The 26046-nt window shown below is 43.0% G+C and overlaps 1 protein-coding gene across 3 annotated transcripts in view; it reads right to left on the bottom strand.

Moving 5' to 3' along the window:
- Positions 1-521: 521 nt before the first annotated feature.
- Positions 522-26046, bottom strand: part of C1QTNF7 (C1q and TNF related 7) — a 51873-nt gene continuing 26348 nt past the window's right edge. For 2 of the 3 annotated variants that reach the window (XM_013180071.3, XM_013180069.3), the window contains exons 2-4: positions 3140-3339; positions 2008-2253; positions 522-1526 (exon numbers count right to left, since the gene is read on the bottom strand). In XM_013180071.3, the coding sequence (XP_013035525.3) occupies positions 895-1526; positions 2008-2245 (870 nt within the window). In that variant the 5' untranslated portion in view covers positions 2246-2253; positions 3140-3339 and the 3' untranslated portion in view covers positions 522-894. Of the gene's footprint in view, positions 1527-2007; positions 2254-3139; positions 3340-26046 lie in introns of those variants that run through there. The other variant, XR_010830969.1, reaches the window with a different exon arrangement.

Below are 26046 nucleotides of genomic sequence, written 5' to 3'. Positions count from 1 at the left end.
ATGCTTAGTAACTTTGTTCTGTTCTTTTAAGACTGTGATTGGGCAGTCCTCAGCTAGTACAAATCTTCAGGCACTTGTTAGGAGGTTAATTGCTTAGGACTAGAGGGAATCGCCTCAAGTTGTGCCAGGGGAGGTTTAGGTTGGAAATTAGGAGACATTTCTTCTCAGAAAGAGCAGTCAGGCATTGGAATGGGTTGCCCAGGGAGGTGGTGGAGTCACCATCCCTGGGGGTGTTCAAGGAAAGGTTGGACCTGGTGCTTAGGGACAAGGTTTAGTGGGTGATGTTGGTGGTAGGGGGATGGTTGGAGCAGATGATCTTGGAGGTCTTTTCCAGTCTTAATGATTCTGTGACTCTATGAATATCTTTTGTTGGTGTAAATATCAGGTGAGAATGTGCTTGTGACCCGTTCAGCTGAATCCTGAAGCAGGCATTCCTATTTTATTCTTTTTTTCCCCTAAAAAATCATTTTTCTCTGTTTTTAATGTATTTTCTTTCTTAAAATGACCAAAGATGATATTGCTGTCAATTGTTCAATTTTATTTTAATATCATATACAAAATATCCATCCTACATTCCAACTTTATATATTTTATATAAAATCCAATGTACAGTATCTTAAATTTGTTTAAATAGTATTATCAACATAGCTTTCAAGAGCAGTCAGTCCTGGAGTGATGCAGTCCTTTGTTAATTATTGTTCCTTTAGATATCCCTGCTGTTTGGTAAAGAATCTAGCTTAGATTCTGGAAACATCCATCTGAACTCAGATTTGGTTCCTGTCAAAGCAAAAATCAACTCCCAGATTGTTCCTTCTCAACTTTGTGTCCCACACATGGCTAGATAAAATCCTGTGCTGGAGTGTCCACTTTGGGTGTGATTTGATGTCATCTGCTTCAGAGGTCATCTTCGTCTGATAAAGCATCGAGATAATCTGTATCGACATATAAGAGAAATCCAGAAAACAAGCTGTCTGCCCATGTCGGATCTGAAAAGAGACCGTTTTGGTCAGCGTAGAAGATCTCGAGCCATACTTCATCTTCTGGCTGAAGGTAGATGACCGTAGATCCAGAAGCTACGTCGTGGTTCCCTGTGTTGGCATCAAATGTCTTTATCCGGTACTTCCCGTTGTGAACCAGCCCAATCGCAAGGTGCTTGTTTGCCAAGGTGATATCATAAGAAAAATAATAAATCCCTGGGATGGCACAAATAAACTTCCCCGTGGAAGGGTTGTAATGCTCACCCTCATTGAAGAGGACTTTATTGAACACGATCGGTAATCTTTCCTCAGGGTAGCTGGTGGTGATGCCAACAGAAAAGGCGGATTTCAGCACGATCTGTCCACACTTACAGACCCCTGGTGCACCTGGCTCTCCTCGGTCTCCTTTATCTCCCTTAGGTCCAGGTGGTCCAGCTGGACCTACTTCACCTTTGGCACCAGCCAGTCCTCCAGGTCCTTTTTTACCAGACTGGCCTTGGTCTCCTTTCTGTCCAGCTGGTCCTAATGGCCCAGTTTTTCCTCTTAAACCTTCAAAAACATTTCAAGTTAGTTAATCATTGCACATATCATCTCAGTAAGTGATTGTGTGGGCTACTGGCTATGTCTCGACAAGCCAAAAAAGCAGGGTCAGAATTTCAAAATACTCCAGAAAATACTTTCAAAATCTTCTAATAAATTTGTGAAAGGAATGGCAAGTTGGGACAGAGCAGTGCACCCCACAGCCAGGAGCCCCTTTTTTCTATACACATCCTTCATTTTTCCCAATTTTGTTTTAGCATCTATACATAGGAAAGTTATGCCTTTACATTTATTTGCACATATCTCACTATATGCATATTTGGCATATCTAAAATGTATCTGGATATTTTCTTTCTCTCACCACATATACATGCATCACACTTAAGCCCACACAGGCACGTGCCCCCATTCATCATATGCACATATAACAGTGATGGGGAAAGGGCTTATTTTATTGTACTACGGTGATAGTTTACACAAATATCAATACCTGCGCTCCCTTTTTCACCTTTTTCTCCCTTCCTGCCATCTCTGCCATCTCTTCCTGGAAGACCAATGCGTCCGTGTGGCCCTGGGGACCCGTTAGCTCCAGGGGGACCCACAGGGCCTGGCAACCCGGGGATGCTACAAATGTATCTGGTGTAGTAATTATCTCCTTTGGACTGGCTTTGAAGAGGTTGTTCGCTTGTGTAGATGGCAAAACTTGTAACGTAAAGCAACACAAACATCCTTGGATCTGGAAAAAATGCATATGTATAAGAGTTTATGCACATTATGGCTCTCTGATCGCAGTCAGATGGCTCTGAGTGTGCTAACAAGCGTCACACAGCGATGCATTATGCACATGTACATGCACAGGGAGCAAACGGGCATTTCCAAGTCAGCAGGATCCATGTGCAAGGCAAGGGGGAAAGCCTGCCGTGTTGAACATTTTTCTGCTCATGGTATATACTACTCTATGTCTTTCAAGTAGCCTGACGTAGTGTAATCTTCAAACACCAGCTTTTTGGACCAAATTTTGACATTTACAAAAAAAGAATCTTGATTTTTCAATGCCAAGCCCTTTGCTGGCATGTGTTATTTTGTCTCTGCGACCTGTATTTTGTATATCTATATATTACAGAGAATAGAAGTCTTGCTGGAGGGAGCTGTACCTATGCCAGGAGGATATGCCAGTGGGAGCAGCCTTTTCAAGTGAGGACAAAGCTTGCACCTTCACTTCATTTTGAAGCCCGTAAGATTATAAATGAATCTCCAGCCTGACTACCCATAGCAGAAACTCGCCAAGTCTGCAGAAGGGACACCACTAAGAGATTACGGCTTCAGTGCTTGGTTGTACACCCTGGCGCAGTCGGTCAGGTGGAACCAGACAGCTGCCCTGTGCAGAGCAGCTGCAAAGGGGCTGTCAGCCAGGTTTTCTCTTTAAGCCTGGCTTGGGCTGTCACATGAAACAAACTGAGTCACAATACCTTAAAATAAAATTCTTTGAAGTATTCTGTATTGTGGTTGGATGTTTTCATAAACGACTCGGAGTAAATTGGATTTCTCTGTTGCACAATATACACTGAGGGAATAAAGAAAAAGCACTGTACAAACAGGAATGTGCTGAGGAGTGGCAGTACCTGATATACAGAGGTGTCTGAAGTTAGTGTTGCATTGGCTGAGACTCAGTCATGGGTCAGGTGAGATTTTGTGAGTCAGGCTCTTTCTTCTAGTTCACTGGCTGGATTCTCAGAACACGTCTGTGGGGGGCTTTTGTTTGGGTTGTCCATTCCTTCAGAGGTAATTTACAGCACTGAAGCAAATCAGAGTCCACTGGTTTCTGTGGGATGAAAAAGAAGACAGGGAGTGGGGGACTCAGAAAAATATCTTTGTGAAACGCCACCTACATTTGTTTTACAGTGAAGATCAGATTCATTCTCAAACTCATTGTTAAAGAAATTACAAAATGATTCAATAAAGAAATTCTTCTTCACAGCCCCTTCTCAGTTCTATGATTAGCATTGAATGATTGATTTAAACAAAACAAAACAAAACAAAACAAAAACAGATAGATTTGCTTGCAGTTCATAATATTTCCTTGGCTATGACATAATATATGGCGTGGCCAAATCTATTCAGCACGGCAAAAAACCAGCATATTCACACTCACATACACATACACACTCTTTACCAAGAATAGGAAATGTGAGGCTGCATCTTGATATTGAAGGCAATGCAGGAAAAAAGCATGAAAAGATTGTTGTCGAAGAGAAGTAAGTGATGCTCCAAAATTATCTTCAGTGGTTTACATTCTGCTTTTCATATTAAGCATCTTGTATCAAATTGGCAGAAACCAAACTATTAATTTTGCCATCATTCGATAAAGACTTACAATACAGGCAGGCGCAACAGCTTCCAAGAGTGGATTAACATATGAATGTGTAACATTACAGGAGAAGAGCAAATGATAACTCCAAGGCAGTAGTTAGCTGTAAGCGCAAACTTCACAGCGACGTTTGCTCTGATGTACTACTGAGGGTACCCAAATAAAGCTCAAGGATTTTCATGGGACTTAAATCAGGGACAACAAAGCTCTTTGCAGAGAAGAGTAATTTAAAGCAGTTAGACAGGAGGGAACAGCTTGGAGGGAGCTGATGCCTTAGGCTGCCTGTGGATTTTACACAGAGCTGATGGATAAGAAGCAGACACGACCTAAGGATCAAGGGCTGGAACAAAATCTGCCCTTTGCCAGCTGAAAGTCTGAATCAACAGGCTCGATGTTCTCACACCGTGTTGTACGCAAGCCAGGCAAAAAGAATATCAACAACTGCTGGGTTTGCCTACGTCCAGGATCTTCTGCAAACCAGAACGAGAGCTTCACACAGCTCCTTGTCACTGGCTGGCCAGGAACTTACTGATGTGAGAAGCTGCCTCTGGCTCCCAGACCTTCCCTGCTGTTCTTCTCATGTGCCTACAAGAAATTTGTTAGTGGTCTGGGACACGTGTGTCTGCTAAGGCCAGGTGAAAAAAGTGATTAGGGGAAGGTAAGAAGAAGAGATTTGTTGGGATAAGGCGTGCTTTAGAAGGCTGGGACATTGTGGTTGGAGAACCCGTTTGGGCAGGAAAAGGCATATAGGGATTGGAAAATGAAGAGTATGTGGAGCTTTCAGCTAGGGGTTGGGGGTCTTAAGGAGTGGTGAGGCTGTAAACCAGAAAGGTGGGACAGCAGGAAGGGGAACAGAGATGGTATTAGGAGAAAATCATGATAATGTTCAGGTGATGATGTTCAAAGTCCCAAATTTAAGCTTTGGGGGAATACAGAAGGCTACAGAAGGCACCCAAACAAATGACATTTGGGAAGCCATGTATTAGGCCACAGAATCAGGACCTTTTTTGCCCTTGACTTCTGACTCATGCATTTCCTCCTGCATAAAGGTCGAGTTTTAAAAGGAGGGGTGGGCAATGCCTCTCTTCTTTATTGCAGCAGCCTCTTGGGAAGTGTCAATCACCTCAGACCAAGAAAGGATGTACAGCATTGAACCCATGCCTCCTGTTTCTTGGGGAGTGCTCTAAAAGGTAAATTGCTATATTGAATGTGAATGATGATTTATGGCCATTCTCTTGAAATTTCAGGCTGAATCAGGAGGCCTAAATCAGAGTTTTCAGTTCACCTAAGATCATGGACTTAGAAGGTGGAGTAAAACCCCTCCCGGATCAATTTTTCAGGATTCACCTGTATTGCAGCAAAGCACTTGATCACATAGAGTTAACTGATAGGCAGAAAATGAGTCAAATATTAGACTTTACTTCTTGTTTCTGGTTGTCCTTTTCAAAAATAGATACTTTTCTCTGTAAGCTGGAATAGGAAACAATGTCATTTATATGTGCCAAATATCTTTTGTTCAAAGAAAAACAACTTTTTGAGGAGTTCATTCTTTTATCCAAATCACAAAGCCAGAATAAGCAGATGGTATTCTTGTTAACAGCAATAACAATCATCTTCACCAGAGTCAGCACCAAAGATAATAATGATATGATTCTAACACAGGATTAGAGTAATGTTCCTCCAGGTTTAGAAAGTAACATTTAAATAGGTACCAAATCCAGTAGGCAGAGCAAGAGTGCGCACCAAAGCTTTCACTGGAAGACTACAGACATGCTCGTCACTTACATACGGTGATTTCTGGAACAGCTTTACTAAATGAAGATGGCACGAGCAACTAGATCACTGCCCTTGTGCATGAACCTAAAAGATCATCTGATTTTTTTTCAATGTAAGAAAAATATTTGAAAAGTTATTCTGGACCTAATATGCTGCAAATCTGTTGACATGGCAGATCTATATTGGAAAGTTACTCCATACATTGCATTCCTATCAAAGCTACATGCTGGGTAACAGGGTCGTTAGCATCAGGCCTTTAGAAAATCTCGCTGCGTTTTCAGCACACTCAGACTGTACTCATTAACATTTTTTTAAGCTTAAGAATTAAGGGGTATGTAGCAAATTCCCAGTTTTGAGACTTCCTGGTATATGATCTAATCTTCCTCCCTTGTCCAGCTATGCACATCTTAATTTTAAAATTTACTAATTGGCATTGTTATGAAACAATCATAAAAGATTTCCCATCAATCTTTTATAAATGAAAGCTGGGTCGAAAGCCAGTAATTGTTAGTCACAAGCTATCCTGGCTGTATTCCTGCAAGCTCTGAGTTCACTTCCAGCACATATGCACAAACATCTGAGAAGGAGGGGAAAATGTATTTACCTTCCTTGTGAAAAAAGATGTAGATGAGAAATATTAATACTCCTGGTCCCTTCCTATCTGCGGCACTGGCAATGGCTTAACAGTGCAGAACATGACAGTGTGTACATCCAGTGCCTCGCAAATTGCGAAGGCTGATACTCCTTCACATCACTACACCTTGCATCCCCACCGGGGGATGTCCAGGTCTTCTCCAGCTCTCCATCCACAGGGGATCTGTGGTAGAAGGAATGAGGTGGAGAAGAAGGTAATAAGTCATGATGAGAAAGACAGAGAGACACCCTTGACGATTAGCTCAATAACTGCTTTTCCCTTGCGAAACGTGGCCCACGTTTCCCCCCCAAGCCAGTTGTGTCTACACATTCAGAGGGCCCAAACCTGCTGCTAAATTTGACACCACCACTAACCGCCGTATAAAGCTTCAGAAACAGTGGCATGGAGTTCAGCATGCCAAGCACTGCAGGTTTTTGCATGGAGTGGTTTTTATGTTATCTAAAACACAAGCCTTCACTGGCTTTTTGTCTAGCCATTTTTTGTTGGTCATTCACCTCCAGTTGGGCATGGGCTTAGGGCTGTGCCAGTTTTGTTTTGTGTGACAGAGATTGTGCTGGACCTCCAGAGCTCCACCCATGCCTTGTATGAAAAAATCAAGCCCACAGGTGGCCATTGCCACACTCCATGGGTTAGCTACACAATTCAGCAATCCTCACGTAGTTTCACATTGTCTTTATTTCCCTTAAGAGGGATAGAGTGACCTGAAACTTTCTGAGCACTCTGAACTTTTGATTCCCAGTCCTAGAATGACTGATCATGCCCAAAGGGATCAGCTAGTGGAAAAGAACATTAGCTAAATATTTCTGAGAAAACAATCCATAAAGGCCTTATTAGCAGTGCTGACATTTAATGGTCTCATTTGCTTCAGTGTGCACTCAGTCATGTTTGAACAGCCTCCTTCATAACCACATTGAGTGCAGTCAGATTCTTCAACCATGTTTTCACAAAAAAATAGAGAGCTTATAATCAAGACCAGAAGTTCAATGTGTTTGATTTTTAAAATATCAGAGCAGTGAGAGTCATTTCATTTCTCAGTCTCTGACTTGAAACATACTGTCTCTTTCTGGTTCCAGCATTTCTTATTATTTACAAGGTTGCTTTTGCCAAAAATGCCCTAGAATCTGATCAAGGCATGTATCAGTGAGATAGCCTGCCTCAGCTGGGGGGAATTTTCACATGAGGGCTGGCATGCGAAGCAATTTCGCCACTAACTGCACCAGAACACAGAACGAGATAAATGAAACCTGACAGAATTTGTCTTGACAGGCAGCTGAGAAGTTAGGCCATTTGCTTACAGTTTGCAATGTGGAGACAATAAGAAGTTTGCTTGCAATTTCCTACTTACTGAAAAATGGTCAGTATTTCACTCTGGAAGACTCAGGATCCTTACACCTAGGCTACAGACCTTTTCAAAAGGTTCCTTTATTTCCATAAAAAAATAAAGAGAGAGAGAGAGAGAGAGAGGGAGAGAGCGGAGCCATAAATCACAATAAGCTGGCTTCAGGAATCACTTGCAGTTTGCAGGTTTAATTGTGAATATGATCTGGAGACAGGCATGTGGAAACATATAGGCATCTAAACATGTGGATGGATGCCTAGAGCACTGTGTCCATCTCCTGGGGAGTTCCCTTTGGTTCAGGCAGGCATCTTTGTACTAGTTCCTCCCCAGCCTTTGCCAGAGTTGATGAGAATTTCCATCTCCTATCTTAGATCATTCAGATTTCCAACCTTGTGATGACAAAAGTGAAATGGAGAACAGACTGGGCAAACCATTTTGGATGGCATGGAAAGAGCTAAAATAGCCAAAAAAAACCCCAAAATATCAGACTGCTGGGCACATAAGAACAAACAAGAACAAAATTCAGAGATTATTGCCACGCATCATAGGGGACTTACTTTCACTGCTGTGTGCTCACTTTCCTTCACGCCTGGATTTTGTGAGTGAAAAGTGCATAAAAATCTCCCATCAGGAGCCCAGAGGTGAATGAGAGGGACCAGCTGGCAAAGTGAGCTCAGGACACGCAGAGCAAGCCCAAGTTTGGGCACTTCACTGTATTTCTGGCTAAATGGCTTCTAGTCCCTGGGCATGGCTTAATTCTCACCCACTCAGGTAAATGTCATTTGTTAGCCCACAGGCACTTCTGAAGTCTGATTCTCCTTCACCCAGTTGCTCCCTCGGTGACAGCATATTGTACCAAAGAGCAGTGTTCACTGTCTCATCCAGAGAAGAAAGCTTCCAGACCCTGAAAGGGACACTCCTCCCCCAGCACACCGTTGCCTTCTGGAAGCCCATCAGATGATATCACCCAGGCACGGTGCCTTCCTGGGAACCCTGCGGAAAAGCAGGCACCCGGCCAGGGATGACATCTCTACATCAAGCCCAGCAAAGATCGAAGGAGCAATTAATTGCTTGGTCAGGGCTAATCCAGCTGATTTGCCCTAAATCGGTCTGGGGAAGGCTCACACAAACTTCTCTGCTGGAGGAGCAGTGGAAACCATGGCCTGGGGCAGGGAGCAGCCAAAAGTGGTGATCTCCTCTCCCTGTTGTGCTCTATATGGAAGAGGTCACCTGTACAGGGTTTGACAGGAGTGATTTTTTTTCACACTGCAACCACTTACAGTTATGTTAGCAACATTTTAAGCGTACAGAGGGTCCCTCTGTGCTGCTGTTTTAACACAGCAAGCCATTAAATTTTCCAAGAGGAGAACTGGAAACTTTGCCAATGCGGGCAAATCCCCAACTAATGCTGGCATGGCAGAAATGGCTTGCTAAACGTTATTTATTGTGGTCCCTTGATTTCATGCGATATTGTAAATGGTCTCCAACATACTGGGGAGTGCAAACATAGTGTAAAATCACCTTTCCCTTCTCTGTAAAATTAAATTGTGACACCTTAATTTTCTAACTCCAAAATTTGGATAAGTATGCATGTCTGACAAGACAGTTGAAGGTTGATTACTTTTTATTTACATGACACTTAGAAGATGGAAGGCATTGTAAAGTTCCTATAGCCTCAATTTTATTCCTGCGAGTGTATGTGTAGCCACATAAAAGCAGGAATTTCTGGAGTGCTCCATGCTGGGAGCCAAGGCAGGTGCTGCCAAGCTGTGCTCCCATGAATGCAGAACTGCACATACCAGCAGGGCTCAGACAACACAAGCCCTGAAAAAATCTCATTACAGCTCTCAGGTTTCTGCTTGAGAACCTTCACAAGATAACTGCACAGTCATGTGTTTGAGAACAGGTGTAGCAAACCTGTATTCTGGAATTAGATGTTCCTGAGTAAGAAGTAACGTTGTGGTGCTGAGACATTTGGGTTCATTTATGAAAGTTCCCCGAAGTTCCAGTTTATAAAAAGCCTATGTCAGACCCAGGCTGCACAGGCTTGCAGAGCTCAGTGCCTGAGCAACGTGTAGCCTCCAAATGCTGCTAGATTTCTTGCAGGACTAAGTCTGCAGGGCACTGCATCATCCACTGCCCAGACTTAGCTGCACTGTCTCCACCTTCTGACCTCTGGTGCACCATTGTCATAGAGTCATAGAATCAGAACATCCCGAGTTGGGAGGGACCAAAAGGATCATCGAGTCCAACTCCTGGCTCTGCACAGGACCACACAAAAATCAGACCAGACGTCTGAGAGCGTTGTCCAAACTCTTCTTGAACTCAATGCTTAGGAACACCAAAGGGGGAGCCTCAATATGAAAATTAAGCGTGACTTTATGGAGGGGTGGTGGCTGTGAAGCTGAACCTCACAGAGGTGTGTGTCTCAGGAGGCCATGTCTCATCTACAGAAATGGTAGATGCATTTAAAAGCTTAAGCCTTACTCTAAACCAGTGGGGCTGGAACTTCTGAAAGACAGGAATTTTGAAAATGGCACCAGCACTTCGAAGCCTTACGTGCTTTTCAAAACACCACCCTGCAAACTGAGTGAAATCTCCTGACATAGGACCATGTTAACAGGTGTCCGAGCCTCTGAGACTGCCAGGCTGCCACATTCTGTGCACCCTGAAGGTCTGACGTGGGACTTGTCAATACGTGAGATAAAATCCTGGTCTGGAGATCAGCGTAGTTTCCTGACAATTAGTGGCTGTGTGGAGACAAATCCTGGTCTTGTGGAGTGAGCCTACCTCAAAGCTATTACTTCAACAGCATTACTCCTATATTTACACTGGAATAGAAAAAGGGGAATTTGGCCTGTTTCAGTCGCATTTGTGATTGTTATGGTTAATGTCAGATTCCGGAGATAGGGGCCAGGAAGATATAAAAATAGAATGAAATTTATGTAATGTCTGCTTTTGGGTAATAGCATGTTTTTTAATTACACTTCTTCCTGATTAAATCAAATATTTAAATAACAAGTTGATTTTCGGTGAGATTAACATCTTTGTCTGTGAGACTGAAGGACACGCATGTTAGAAAGATAGCTCTAAACAGTTTTGGGCCGTAAAATAAATTAAATGTCAATCCTATATGGCGTAGTGCATTCTGTTGAAACAAAGGCTTGTGTTTCTGTACAAGAGCAGAGAGCATGATGCATCGTGCTTCCCATCACGCTCCACAGAAACAGCAGCTCCAGCCAAGCCCACGCTCTGGCACCCACACAGCGCCTGCATTTCTGGTTTACGGGCCTGATTTTTGACAACCTCACATCCAGTGTAGGTGTGTGTGTCAGGCGAGGGCTGGCTGCTCCCCTGGGAGCGGTGGGGGCCCCTTGGGATGGCAGCCGGGGCCTGCCCGCCACCCCAGCAGGGAGCAGGCCGCCAGGAATCACTGTGGGGTTGCGTGAGGCCTAGCTGGGACATCAGCCCGTGGGTGGTGGTCAGCCGGGCTGAACTGGGTCCTGGGCCACGGCAGGGGGGGGACAATCCATCCCGTTACTGCCCTCCTGGCTCTGGAAGTTGGTACTTATTCAGAGAGGAAAAAAATAAAGAAAGCGTTACGGTCCTGGTCTGGCAGCTTGAGCCCACTCTACACTTAGGGAAATAATAATTTTCAGCGCAAGGCGTGTAAAGATCTGTTTAATTCCGTATGGATCCGTGCCCCTCTCCCTGCTGCGGCATTCACCGTGCTGCATGGCTGATTGCTGCCCTTCAAGATTTGCTCTTTCTTTCATCAGCCTCCCGAGGAGAACCATTTCCGTGGTGGGCTGTTTGGATTTGCAGGCTCTCCGTCTGAATTATTATTATTATTTCTGAATGTACAAACTGCTATGTAATGTGAAGATGTAAGTGTCAAGCTTGTTGATTTGAAGAAATGTTTGGATTGCTCCTACAGCACATTGAAAAATCTCAAATCCATTAGAAGAGCTTTTTGCTTATTGTATTTCTAATACCGACACTCATCTTTTTCCCTTTGTATTTCTGACTTGGACATTTCAGGCAGGCAGCTTTAAATCTCCAATAAAAAAATATTATGAAGAAAAAAATTGTATTATTTTATTTATATGTTTTATATTTTACACAGATCTTGAAAGGGACAAACTAATGCTGTTGTATAGAGCATGAGTCTATCAATCTGTTTTGCCAACTATTATAATCTAGTATAGATCCTAATTAAAAGATGTTCTAACAACCCTTTAGAAAGAATTTAACAAGTAGAAGATACTGAAAAGGAGAAAAAAGGAGAGGAGAGGAGAGCAGAGCAGAGCAGAGCAGAGGAATGATGAATTCACTTAGAAAAAATGAAATTTTACTGAGATGATAACTTCAATTTGGTACACATAATCATTTGTCAGCCTGATTCTGTACATACTGAAATCAAATGGAAATCTCACTGAAGGTGTTTGATCAGATTCACAGAGAGGAAGAAAGAAAACACAGCACAGATTTTTCTTTCAGGAGATCTAATTTCTATTTCTTGATCAGCTGAACGTCTATTCTGTGGCAATTATTTAGGTTTATGTGCTTCTGTTTCTTCATCAGTAAAACAACAACATCAATAATAACAGCGATAATATTGCTCTGGTGATGTAAAAGCAGGTTATTTCAAAAGCACTTTTCAGATTCTTCCTTTCCTAAGTAATTGGGAACTGACGTTTCATATTTCAGATCCGTTCTCTCATGGGAGATTAAAATGGATGAAATCAGCATAATTCTTGCAGTTTCTTCAGTGCTGTGCAGATGAGGTCTAGTGTCTGAGAGCTGGTCAGTTTTGACTTCATAACAGAGCATCAGCCTGCTTGTCATTAAGAACAAAATTCAGGCCTCATGGAGCTAGGCATAGCTCCATCAAAACCAGGTGTCTTGTATTTATATCTGGCCTCGAAGGTGTGTTCTCACTTAAGATCTTGCAGCAATAATTTTACTGTTTTTTGACATTCATCCTATCTGAGAGGTGTTTGTTTCCCTAGGTTCTCCCTGGGGATATCATGAAGAAGGTGCAGCTGTCAGCCACCTTGACACTTGTTGGAAGGAAAGGCTGACCTTGGGGTGCTGAGCAGGGGGCTTTACCTCAACTGCGTTCTCTGTGTTCATGATGCCTCCGGGTGACCTCAACAGGCTCTACATGGGGCATAAGTGGGCATTCCTGGGTGGCCAGAAGGTCTCAGAGTGTTTGGCAACCAATTTCATTTCATTTTCATTTGAAAATGCCCTTATCTCAGCCTGCCAACAAAAATCCCACTTAGCCTTGAGGCACAGGGTGTTAGAGCCATTCTAGGAAGATCCCGCTCCATCTGGTCTTCCCCACATGGATCAAATTGCTACCATGTGGCAGCCAGCATGGATGGAGACTTCTTACCCAAATGCAGTGTATATTAATGTATATTTGAGTGGACCAAAGGTTGTGTGGTGTACTGTGCCCTGGGGGTACCAGCTGGATTGGCCAGAGACAGCACCAGAGTTATTCCTCTGGGGAAGAACTAAAAGGGAGACACAGGTAGCAGTGGGTCACATCCACAGGTGACATGGTCTTGAGGTCACATCTGTAGTGCAAACAACCCAAGAGAGTGGTATGTAGGAAGTTGTGCCAACATATGCATAATTCTTTTAAAAGAGTTGTGATTATAGATAACCCTCTTTGTGAACACATAATCAGTGAATAGGACTTTGCCTTATTTTGATATCCAGACTTTTGTTCAGGCTTCTGATTCAGGTATATATTGGCATAATTTACAATGACAAAGATAAACTCAATGTTACTTTACAGCTGCATCCCCATGACAGCTGTGTGCCATAAGCCTTTTTGCATTTTAAATAGCAACCTTGATTTAAATGTATTATTTATCTCTTAAGAAATTCTTGCTACTCTAAAACAAACTATGCCAGAATCGCTTCTAGTGAACTGTCATCCAGAAATTTCCTTACAATTCCATTATAAAAAGAAAGAAAGAGTCATGCAAGGCTTAGAGCATATTTGCTTCAAGTTTCCATCAGGATAAAGAGTTCTGCAGTTTCCACTTAGATGACAACCTATGAAGATATTTACTTGCAAGTAAAGATGAAAATACAAAAAGCACGGCCAAGCTTTCTCTTGCCTTAGTTAAAATGACCATTCCTTTCAGCAATAAAACTATTTAAGTTTTATGGCATGGAATCAAGATACACAGCTGATTTTTTTATTTTATTTTTATTTTTTAATAATTTAAAGTCCTTCAGATGAATTCAGGCAGTTATTATCCCTCAGCCAGGGCATAATTTTATCTTAATCAAGTGTGTGTATGTGTGCATGTGTGTGCCTGTGTACACGTAGACTCCTGTACCTTTACACAGCCAAAGATGTTGTGATTCTCACTTAGCTTTTCTTCAAGGCCCTGGAGCACGGTGGATACATTTTGTGTCAAGTCTATTATTAAAGGTTTTTTTTGCTGTTTGACTTTGACCGATAGAGTTAATTTTCTTTAATACAGATCTATTCTCTGATGGCCTGAATTAACGATCTCCTTAGATTTGTTTCCAGCTGATAAACAGCAGTAAGCTGGCACGTAATAAGCTGTTTTGTTCTTTTTATCGTTGTGATAGGTATCTTCATTGGGCATTGCAGAGAGTCCTATTTTGATATTTGTGATTTTGTTTATTGCTTACAATACACATTATGCCTTGAACAGTATAATTGCAGCTGAAAAGCCTCCTGTGCTCAAACTTTGCATCTTTCCTGCTTAGAATTCCCACTTTCTTTCTGTGAGATGCTATGATTTGTTATGAGGTTTCTGGCTTTCCTCATTTTCTGGGAAAGTTTAAATTCATGTACGTGTACATATGCACACACACACAGTGAAAAATTAAAAAAAAAATGTTTTATAAACTTATCAGCTTGTGGGGGAAAATGTGGAAAAAATTTGGAGACAATTTTATCATTGCTGCTTCTGTCTTATAGATTTATTTTTTATTCTGCTTCCTTTATTAATGCACAAAAGTAGGTTTCTGTAGAAGTTCATAAGCCACTGCTGTTCCTTCTCCATAAAATTAATTGGTGTCCCAGTTTGTTCTCTTGGGGCAATTAAGAAGTCATCCATAACAGTCATTTCATTATGTCTCTTTTTTTTTTTTGGCTTAATGTTACATCTGAATGACTCTGCTAACTATGATCACAAGCCAGTTTAGCCCAGTCCTTTGCCCTCTGGCAGCATCCTGCAGCAGGCTCTTGTGCTCTTTCCTGAGGAGGTGGGCAGCATATGGTGATACTTGCCCACGGGCTGTCTTCCTGCTTCTGGTATGCAGCAAAGGTCTTGTGAACTGGAGATATTTTCTGAATCTTTGTTTTCTGTCAGCCTCGCTGGACTCTTTTCCATAAACTTGGAACCAGTTTAAACTCTGGCTTTCCACATCAGTAAATTTGTTGCATTAATTATGGACAGACCATATTTGTCTCCTTTCAACCTTTTTGACTTCTTTAGATGTTTTTAACGGATATTCTCGTTTGATTCCCTGTATTTCTTGCATTACAACAGACACTGATTAATCTGCTCTTTAGTATGTTATCTTAGAGAAGCAGTAACTTTGGACTCCTCATGGTCACCACAAATGTTTGCGTTGAATATTATAAATGTACAATTAGAAATTCTATTGGTTATGTGGCCAGCTGAATTGTAAGAGTCATCTGCTCTTTTCCTCTGGTGTATTGGCATTAGTAAGCAAGATTTTGAAAGACATACAAGTTCAGCAGGTCTAACATCTTCACTGTTTTCACGTTACGTTCTCAGATCTGTGTAGACTCATTGTCTCTAACAAAGATGCAGAAGTGCAGCTGCAAAAATGTAGCTGCCTGATACCGTGTCATCGGGTCTCTGCCAACACTGTGCAACATGGGACAGAATCTCCCTGCTGCAGTGATTGTCATTCTGTAGTACTTAAAAGCCAAGAAAAGTAGTAAAAAACCAAATATAATATTTTCCAGGAGACATCAGTGGTTCTTATAGGAAAAACTCTTTGAATATATCAAAGCTTCATAAACTCTCATGGGTTTGGTACAGGCAGCTGAAAGAACAGTTCTCCAGATACCCTGTAAAATATTGCTTGTGCTGACACACTTCTAACACAATAATCGTGGTTTCTTAATACAGATGTGTCTCGTTATTATTCAAAATGAAGTATGTTTATTTATCTGTTTTAACCACACAACGTCAAATTTTGCCAAGCCTTGCTTTGCTGTCCAGAAGTAGCCAGCTGGATATAGTGTTGTCACGGACGACCACGTGTCTTCGCAGACAGCACTGGTGAGGTTATGGGGTGATGATGGTCGTATTCCCCTGTCAGGGAGCTCCTCTCAGGAGCCCAAATATCAAAATCTGTCCTGCTCCCAGAAGGCATGTGGTAGAAAGACCCTTTTTCCCTTTGTCCCCAGGCTTTTGGGATGTGGATTCCTCTAGCTTTTCTCTTTGATAGCCAGATACTGAGGATGAGGGTGAGAAGGAAGGAGAGATGGAGCAGCACGAAAAGCCCAGCAGCTGTAAGCAGCTGTATGTCCCTCCAGATTGTCACCACATCCTCGTGGGATAGAGAGAAAGGGGCACAGGTCTGGAGAGCAGCAGAGAGGTGTCCCCAGGCAGACCGCATGTGTCAGTGAAAAGGCTCGTCCACCCTGAGTGATGCTACGGCTGGCCAAGTTGAAAGAGAGGAGTTGTTAAATGGAAATCTCAGATGTGGAGCTCTATTTTCCTGCCAGAAATCTAGCCAAAGTAGACTATTTGCTATACTGGACATTCAGGCTGTGATGAGCCTGGATATCACAGCCTCTCTTTTTGAGGTCTATCTGCAGCCCACAATAGGGATGCAGTTTGCCAACAGCTGCAGAGGATGAGTCTGCTGGTAAGTCACAGGGTGTATGGCATAGCCCTCAGCCCCCACACACTGGCTCTGCCCTCTTGTTTGTGGACATTTAAAGACTGATCCTGTCTTATAGACCATGGAAATACAGATTCTGTGCAGGTGGTACCACTTGTGTAGAAGTAATCACAGCCAAAGCAACCTCTCTAGAGGCCCCTGACTGAGGAGAGGGGGCAACAATGACTCACAGTGTATTAGCAAAAGTAGTGGTTTTGGAAAAAAAAATCCTTTAAGTGAAGAGATTTTGGAGTTTCATCTGCAAGAGAAATGGAGGTAGCCAGAGGTTGATACCAGTTACCATAAACGTACCGTAAAATCTCTGCATAAAGGCAACCAAAATTGTTTGAAGTGCATCTGTTCCCTTCTGCTCATTGTTTCCCCCGTGCTCCAGCCTATCTCTATAAGATAAAGCAGCAACAAATATCAGGAGGTTTTCAAGCTCATGGTCTTCCCTCATTCTTCTGATTTACTTTCACCACAGGCGAAAACTTATAGACCTTTGACTCTCGTTTATAAATAGACAGCCTGGATAACATTAGCAAACATAAACAGTACTCTCCCTGAAAATCCTATTTTAAACACAGATTTGTAAAGACCAGTTTTATCTTTCCCATCTGTAACTAGTTAAAATTCCAATTGTTTTTCTTAAGAAGAATTTTAACAGGGGGTAGTAAGAATGAGGTGGAGTAAAAGCAATTTAAATTGTAGGGTTTTTCTTATTAAGGGTTTAGAAAAATCTATTAGAGACCTGGGTTATCTGCAGCTTCCAAATGGTGCTGAAAAAATGATGGTGCTCTCAGTTGTCATAGATGATTTTTTTTCATTTAATCTGTATGATATGTTTTTCTAACATTTATGCACAAACTTGCACTGGTTTATCTTCAAATAATGTAGTTAAATAAATGCCAGATCCTCAGTGGATGCCTTAATTGATCTAGAATCAACCAATTTATTTTTATTTGGCTCAAGCTGGAATAAAGAGCTATAAAATTAAAGATATAGCCAGGCACTTGCTGCAGAAATGCATGTACCCATTTAAAAGGTAACTATTTCTCTGCAGTCTGTTACTGCTGCTCCTTTGGGCTCCCTTTCTTGGTGGACCAGCCTCTTCCACAGGCTCTTTAGCCCACCTGGCTCTGCATTCAGTTGGACGGGGAGCATCTGCATGCTCTGCGGTCCCATGCTGTCTGGTAGGGGAACAGGAGAGCCAGCTGGGTAAGAGAGAGGAGGGTTCCCACAAGGTAAATGACTGACCAGGACATAATGCAGTACAAGCCATTCTTACACTCACTGTACCCTCTGAAATCATCATGGGGCTTTGCATTGCCACAGACTCATGGTCTTTCCACTGCGCTTGTGGCCACCTTGACCAGGAGACCTCAGCAGGCGGCAGCTTCTTAAAGCGCCTCATCAGGATTCACCAGACTTGTCTGTCGTAAGTTAGGGATGCTCGAGTGGCCGATACGTCCTCATTTCCTTCTGGCCACTTCACAACACGGGCAAGTGATGACAATTTTCATCCGCTGCTGTTGTTCGCTAGGTGAACGGGAGCCAAAGCACTAAAAGTGTCCAGATGGGTGCTTGCACTGGTCTAATTAGATCAGTTTGGAAACATATCTTTAGGCTGTGGGCAGATGTTCATTTTGTAGAGAGCCATGCCAGATGAAGATTACAAGCCAAGCCACTGGAGGTTATTGCCCTCACAAGTCTGCTGGCAGAGCCATCCCAGATCCTCCCGAGCTTCACCAAGGTGTAGACATGATCTCCCACCGCTCAGGTGGTGACAGCTGGGGGGGTCACTGCCTCCTGCCCACACCTGCCTTCCCGGCACAGCACCAGGCTTGCTGGGCACTCCAACGTCTGTCTCCTGGCCTGTTCCAGTCAAAAGTAACCAGTGGGCGCTGGGAACAACAGAGCTTCCATTTGCTTGGGTTTGTTTTGTCTGGAAAGGAGTGGGGAGCCCTGTCTGGCTGAAGAACGGGGGGAGCACAGGGGGTGAGTTTGGGTTGGCACAGCTGGATCCAGAGGAGGCCGGCCATCCAAGGCCCTCCTGCGCCGGGGTGGGAGCAGAAGCCTGTCCTGCTGCCAAAGCGGTGAGGGGCCGTCTGTGGGCCAGGAGCTCTGGAGAGCGGCAGGGGATGGTGCTGCCTGTGGTGCTTCAGCTGGACCTGTCCGAGGACATCCCCTCGCAGCTCTACCCGTGGTCCTTGCCCAACACGTGGAACCGCTCTGGGCGGCTCACATACCAAGGTCTTGGCATGGACTTGAGCTGGGGCTGCAGGGTTTGAAGAAGGAGTGGAAAAGGCTGTCCAACCCAAACAATGAAGCTTTTCTCTTGCCGAAGCCGTTAAATCTTTACCAAATGTGTTAATGTGTGTACAGACAAAGCATGACACAATGTTGACCGAGTCCGGTGAGCTGCTGGCTGCACTTGGCTGATACTATCTTAGCAGGCGGTATTGAACTTTTAATGTAACAGCAGGGTCAACTGTGAAAAATTACCATGTTTTTCATGTCTTAAGCCCTACCTGCATTAGAAACTATCATATCCTTTCTCATGACAATTCTCAGGTAAAATGTATCAGCTTAAAGGCAACTCAACTGCTTTGCACATGCAGCTATGAGGCCATGGCACAGCTGCTGAGCTGGTGTACTTCCAGCCACTCTAAATTTATAGCTTCTTCCCATTGTTCAACAGTTGGGCTTATCATTAAGGAAGGCAGGTAATGATGCTTTCACTAAAAAGAAGGAAAAATATCACTACAGCTGATGGTGCTGTCTGGCTTTCCTTCATTCTCCAAGCTAGTTTCTAATTAAATGCATGTATTGCAGTCCTACCGTACTTCCTTTGTTAGGGTGGTATTTCTTTTAATTGCACTTTTTGAGAGCATGTTTATGCACAGATATTGGTCTCTCCCCGTGTTTTTCCAGAAGGGAATGAAAAAAAGGGTTCACGCATTCCCTGAGGCCCTACCTTTGTGTTGCTTGTGCTCACAGCCTGGCAGAGCAGCCAGCACATAACGGAGCAGAATCTGCCATGGCCCTGTAAGGCTTTAAGGTACAGATGGAGGAAATCTTTAGTTTGTGGATCTGTCTGCAGAAATCAAAGGCTTCTGTGTCTGTTCATTTCTCATGATGGTAAGAAGGCGATCTGAGTCACCTTGGTCATCTCCATTACCCAGGACACCCAGCCACGTCAGTTGTCTCAGGAAATGAATGACTAATCTGCTGTGTATTAATGTGCTTTTATTTACTGGTCATTTCACCAGTCCCCACAGTTTCCTTCATGCTCTCCAAGCAGTGAAGAAAGCATGTTCCCTGTTCCACGGAAACACAGCATTTATGTAAGTTGAGAGCGCTCCTGAGAATATCCATTTGCTTAAGCCTGTTTGCAGGTCACTTCTTACCGAAGCTTTCCAAAATTTCAGCAGCCCTGCTTACAGCCATCCAAGTGAAAGACGAGCAACAGGAGCAGCAGAAGAAAGGGAAGCGTAAACAGCTTGGATGGGGACAGGGATCATCAGAGCAGAAGCTAAACTGGCTGCGGTGCCTTTGCTCGGTCATACGCTGGTTTTGAGCTTGGCATTTGATGGTCTCTGACCACCAGATGGCATAAAGAATGCTGTTACACGCATCAGCTTGCAGCTGAAACATCAAGTGTTGGGTTCACATTAGTTAAAGTGGATTCTTACATTGCTTTTATGCAGAGGCATATGTTATTTTTTCTCTTAGATGTAAAAATGTATCAGTAGGACTCATCCTATTGAAGGGAAATCAACTTTCACAGGAAAATTCAGTTTCAAATAGCAAGTGCTGCTTAAATAAATGCCTTTCTCAGGTGCAGGGAAAATATAGCAGAAGATGAGGGGAAGAGAGGTCGCTTTGCTAATTGGATTACAGGACCAGGCACTAAAATAAATCATCAGTTCTCATCTTGGTTCTGATAATGATTCTCCTTGTAGCTTTGGGCAAATCACATAATCCGCTTCATTTCTCTATTTCCGTATGAAGGGCAATGATTTCCTGCCCTGCAGTGGTGCCAGAGGAGTTAATACTCATAAAGCACAAATGGAGGGAAGAAAAATACTAATGACACCTGAAAGCTACTTGCAAGAAAGAGCTCTCCTGGTTTGTCTGTTCTGCACCACCCAGCTGTTGCTGTGCCAATGTGATAGCTATAATGAGACTATGGAGTATGGAGAAATGTAAAGCACAGTGAAAGACATATTACTGAATGCTACTCAGAGGAAGAGATACTACTGACAGAACTGGATTAACATTTTTTTTTGTTGTGTTTTCAGTGTAACATGTTACAGAAATCTCATGGTGAGTGGAAACAGCCTGCCTGCTGTTCTCCCAAACCCTTCTGAGCTAAAGAAACAGCCTGATGGCTGGCGGCTTGCACTGCTCTCTGATTTACACCCGTGCTCCAGCTTCCCTGCCCCTGGTTGAATTGAACATTCAAGTTCAAACCCAAAACTTCAGTGCAGTCCCTGGTTCAGTTGCTTATTCAGAATTAAAACTGTGAGTTATTTGGAGAACTTTTCAGCTGCTGTGGAAGGTAATGTCTCTTGTACATCTTCAGGAATCAAGCTTGATGATTTTACCACTGAAATATGCGATCTGATTATAGCAGCTTGTGATATTGCCAGATCATAAACCAGTGCACTTCTGAACGCCCTTAGGAGATAAATGAAAAAGGTAGGGAACCCATTGTAAATTACCAGTGACTAGGAAAATCTCACAACAGCAGTTTGTATTACTGCTGCGGTCATGAGATGACATATTTCTTTTTTATTCTTATCTTTATTGAGTGTAGTGGATGTGAATACCCTAAGAAGAGCCAAAGGATTTTACAGGTATATCTGGAAATTTTCATCATTTGGAAAGAAAAGATTTACAGGTTCAGATAAGGACAGTACTGAAAAAAGAGAATTTGGCGTGACGTCCCTGAGAAAAAAATACTGCAACAATGAACAATGATATTCAAGCATGCTTTATATGCTGATCTCACTGCCAATGAAAAGAGACTGACTGTATGTCTTCCCATAATCACTGAGGGTATTTACGGCATAAATGTAATTTTTGGTTTATCTGAAACTGAGTTTTATCAGCTGTCCTTTAGCAAACTGAAGAATCAGACCGTGAATGAGAGAGACATGAAAACTGTCAGACTAAAACATACCCAGCAAAACAAATGATTACTGATTGACCTTGAAGAAAACTGAGAAAAACAATTTTAATAACAAAAATAAGATACTGAAGTGCCATAACTGCAGTGCCAAAATGATTTCCAACTACTCACAAGAATATCAGCTTTGTTTTTCCAGCGATAAATTTAGTTTTTCCGCTTGTCCCCATTGCACATTTTAGCGATGATGTTGGAAATCTTTCAATTTCCATTTAAGATTTTTAAAAGCAAATAAAGTTATCTTGGCAGCCTCAGGGAGAGCTAATGCAGTAGATAGAAGATGTGCAGAAAATAGTTTATACAAAGGTTGAGTTCAGGCTCAACCCTGAGCCCACGCCACTCTCTCTGAAGCCACAACACGGCCAGATGGCAAGAAGCACTGCGTAGCCTCAGGAGTGTCCAGAGGTCCTTCACATGGACCATAAATGTAATGAGATATGGCTTTTTTCCTTCTTCTACAACAGCTGTGGTATGCTTAGCCTGAAGGTTGTGTTGCACTACCCTGCATCGAGGAGAGACCGCATGGCAAAGCCCACCCCCTGTAGCAATGTGCCTGCTGTGTGCATGCTGGATGAGCAGACCCAGCGCATGCCGCAAACCTGGCACACCCAAGCAACATGATCCCTGCTTTACTCATACACTGGGAGGTTTCTGGGAGAGCTGGAGAAGGCCCTTTGGTCTTCGGCATGGGCGGGACAGGATAGAGAGAATGGGGCATGAGGAAGGGGCCGAGCAAGAAGGAGCATGCTTGATCCCTCCAGCAGCCGGCCACGAGCCAGCCTAATTCGTGTGTGCTGCTGTTGAGTTATCCCTAGTGCTGAATAAGCTGTTATGGAAAAAACTCTCCGAGATTTCAGTTTTGGATGCTAGCATCATGATCCTTTGGGACCCATGACATGTCCTCCCCTCATAGCCAATGCTTGCGCAAGTTCACGAAGTGGGTGCAGCACTCTCCTCCTGGCCAGGGGCCGAGAGAGGCAGAGTTACCTATAACGGCCACCTGCAGAAAGCGCTCTATCATCCTAAAAAGAATGCCTTTCATATGTGAAATACAATAGCATGCAGAGCAATGGTATTAACTTTAAACCCTTAGCATCATTTTGTTCCAAATAATTCGTCCTCTGATGCTATTTTTTCTAGATACTGAAATCTTGATATGTTGTTACGCCTCTGAATGGATCAACATGGACCTCATTAAGACTATAATAAAGCAATAGCAAATTAGAGAAGATTTTATTATAAAAAAAAAAAGATCAATGAGACTGAAAGTTGGAGAATTAAATGAAAAGGAAGAAAAACACCGTAAAGAACTACAAGCATTTGAAAAATATCTAATAGACTCAAGAGATTCCTTTATTGTTTCTACTCAGAGAATTTATTTATTTTCCCCGTGTAGAACATGCACAATACCTTATTTAGTAATATTTCAAGGAGCTTTTTTAGCATCTGGCGTTAGACATAATTTTTGCAATGCTCTGGCATCATATGAACACTGTAAAGCTAACACATTAGCTTGCCACTGAGATGGAAATAAATGGCGAAGGCTGAAGAAATTTTCAGTGCAGGGGGCAGCTCCTGTTACCTCTAGCTCCAGAGACGATTCCTGCTCTGAACTCATTCTCCTGCTTTTTGCTCTTCTGGCTGAAACTATGGGCTTTTGGACCTCCTCATTTTTTATTTTATTTTTTGTTCAAAGCATTGTCAAATTCAAGAATTCACTTGAATTTATAATATCCAGTAATGTGCTGCAACACATCAACATGTGAATAGTGATGTGAATCAACTCAGGTATGTGTGCTCTGTTTTTATACCAGGTATAAGCAGAGAAGCTGACTTGTATAAGCAGAGAAGCTGACTTGGATCAGGCATACAATATTTTCTGAAGCATGTTTAACGGCACGAGTAGAACTGGGGACAGCCTAATAGCAGACCTAGAACATTTTTCAATTTGAGTTTGCTACAAAGGCTGTTATGCAACTGATCTTTAAGTAAAACAGTTTTCATTAACAGTTGTTAAATACCACACGGAATGGCATTGGCAAGGTCAATGTAGAGGGCAAATAATTATTATCATAATTTCCTGTAACAGGCTAGAATTTTGTGGATATCCTTTTCATAAAGGAGATAAAATAATTTTTGTTTTGTGATATCATTAATGGATATTATAAATGCTTTTTATTTCACCATCTACGTGAATATCTACATTTCCAAATGTAGTCCATTCTGGAAGTAAAAAGACAAGACAAAGAAATCTAAGCTGACAACATAATACTATAACCAGTATAATGAGAAGTGCCAAATACTTCACTGAGTTCCCTAAAGACTTTGCAATTGCTGTTTGTTTTTATGGCCAAGGTGCTCAGAGACTATGGCGATAATAGCATAAGATCAAAAGAGGGAGGAGGATGGAAGTCATGAAGGAAGGAAATGTATTTTAGATAATCCTCAGTAAATTACGTTATTATTGGACTCTTAATAAGCATTCAGATAGGTTTTAACATGCTGTGTGTGTTGCCTGTGTCCACAGGGATGTGAAGTAAAATTAGTGGACTAAATTATGTTCTCATTGGCACTGGTGTAAATCCAGAGTAAGCCATCTGACTACATGGTTAATTCCAGTTTTCCAGTGAGTAACCAAACAGAAATTAGTCTGATGTTCCTGGACGCTCTCTTCCACTCTCCTATATAGAAAATACTCACAAATAAATCACTGAGAATATTCTGCCGATTGTGTGCTCTCCACTTGTCAGCAGCACGGAGAATAACAATGCCATGTTTTTTTCCATCTGCCTTCTTGGTAGACCACCTCTCAGTATAGGAATACAGGAACTACTAAGTACAACCAACCTCCAGTAGCTCGTATGCTAAGAAAAAAAAAAACCAAAAAGGCAGTACTGAAAATGCAGAGGCAATCCCAGGTGTGACAGCAGGAAGAGGAAGGAGTGAGGGAGAACAGAGAGGAGCCAGGAAGAGCAGGCAAAAAAAGCCAAGAGTCAGGGAAAACATTTTGACAGTTTGAGTATCTGATTATCCAGCCGTAGTCAGCTGGAAAATGAGGAGGGTGATAGAGAGCGATGCGAAACGAGCTGGTTTTGACATGAAAAGCTGGACAGGGCCATCTGATAGCACATGCCCCCAACCCCAACAGGGGCAGGGGTCTCTACCCCATCCACTCTCCCTCGCTGCTGCCTGGCCGGTGCCACCCGTCTCAGCTGGAGCCCTGCAAGGCAGGGGCAGGATCAGGGCCGAGCCTGCCCGGTTGCTGTCATTGTGTGACCGCCGCGGCCAGCTCAAGCTGCGATTGCAGACTCCGCGTATAAATCTTTTAAACAAAACTCCGACCAGAGGCCTCCGAGCACTGGGAACTGGGGTAAACAAAGGTTTCCATGCCAGAAGCAGGAACTATTATTATTACTGTTCAAAAATGCAAAGGCCAAGTCCTCTCCTGGCCAATAGAGGGAAAAAAAAAAAAACAACAAACCACAACATAACAGAGCTGCTGTCTGCCTGGGGAGGGCTCTCATCCAGCTCGCACCTTGCTGTGCTTTAGTCTGACACTGTATGTCGAGTGAACTGGCTGGAAACAACTAAAGCGTCCTACCCAGCCAACTGAACACCCATGGATTTGATGCACAGGCTGTTCTTTCATCTTATTTCCCAGCACTCGGCCTCTGTGGGACTGTGTTACTTCTGTCCTGCCATGTAAGTGGGCATTCAGAGGTGCCTAGGACCATGGTGAGTAGGACACACAGGAGGGAAAGCATTTTGCCCTCAATCTTTAAAAATGGATGCTATAGCACTGGCCAGAGATGAATCAAGGCCTCTGGAAACAGCGTGGCCGAGTGGCTTGCAGGGAGACCTATTTCACCTTTGGCAGCAATCCAGCAATGGCAAAGGAAAGGTGCTCTTCGAGCCCAGACCTGGTAGAAGGGCTTTGCATTCCTAAAGGACTGAATCCAAAAGCAGAGCATAAACACCATAGGCAACACGCCTTGCGAGAGGTTTATTTTTACTGTGTGAATTCAAGCGCTGGAATGTCCTGTACTTATTCCAGGAGGGTTAACGCTTTCGTGCCTCATGGCCTGGCCAGGAGGGACACTCAAAGCCCCGGGCATGGGCTGTTAGTCTCATTTTCCTTATACCTCAATGACCAAAACAGCCATGCTCTCCCTGAGTTTCTCGGATCACTGTTTTGGGATTTTCTTGAATTATTGCACATTTTATTTCTCCTCTCCCCTTCCTTGTCCCCTTGTGTTCCAGGAAATATTCACAAAT

The sequence above is a fragment of the Anser cygnoides genome, chromosome 4, assembly GCF_040182565.1.
Source record: "Anser cygnoides isolate HZ-2024a breed goose chromosome 4, Taihu_goose_T2T_genome, whole genome shotgun sequence".
Classification (NCBI taxonomy): Eukaryota; Metazoa; Chordata; class Aves; order Anseriformes; family Anatidae; genus Anser; species Anser cygnoides.
Note: the sequence above shows the minus strand (reverse complement) of the source record. Positions and strands in the feature narration are given on the sequence as shown.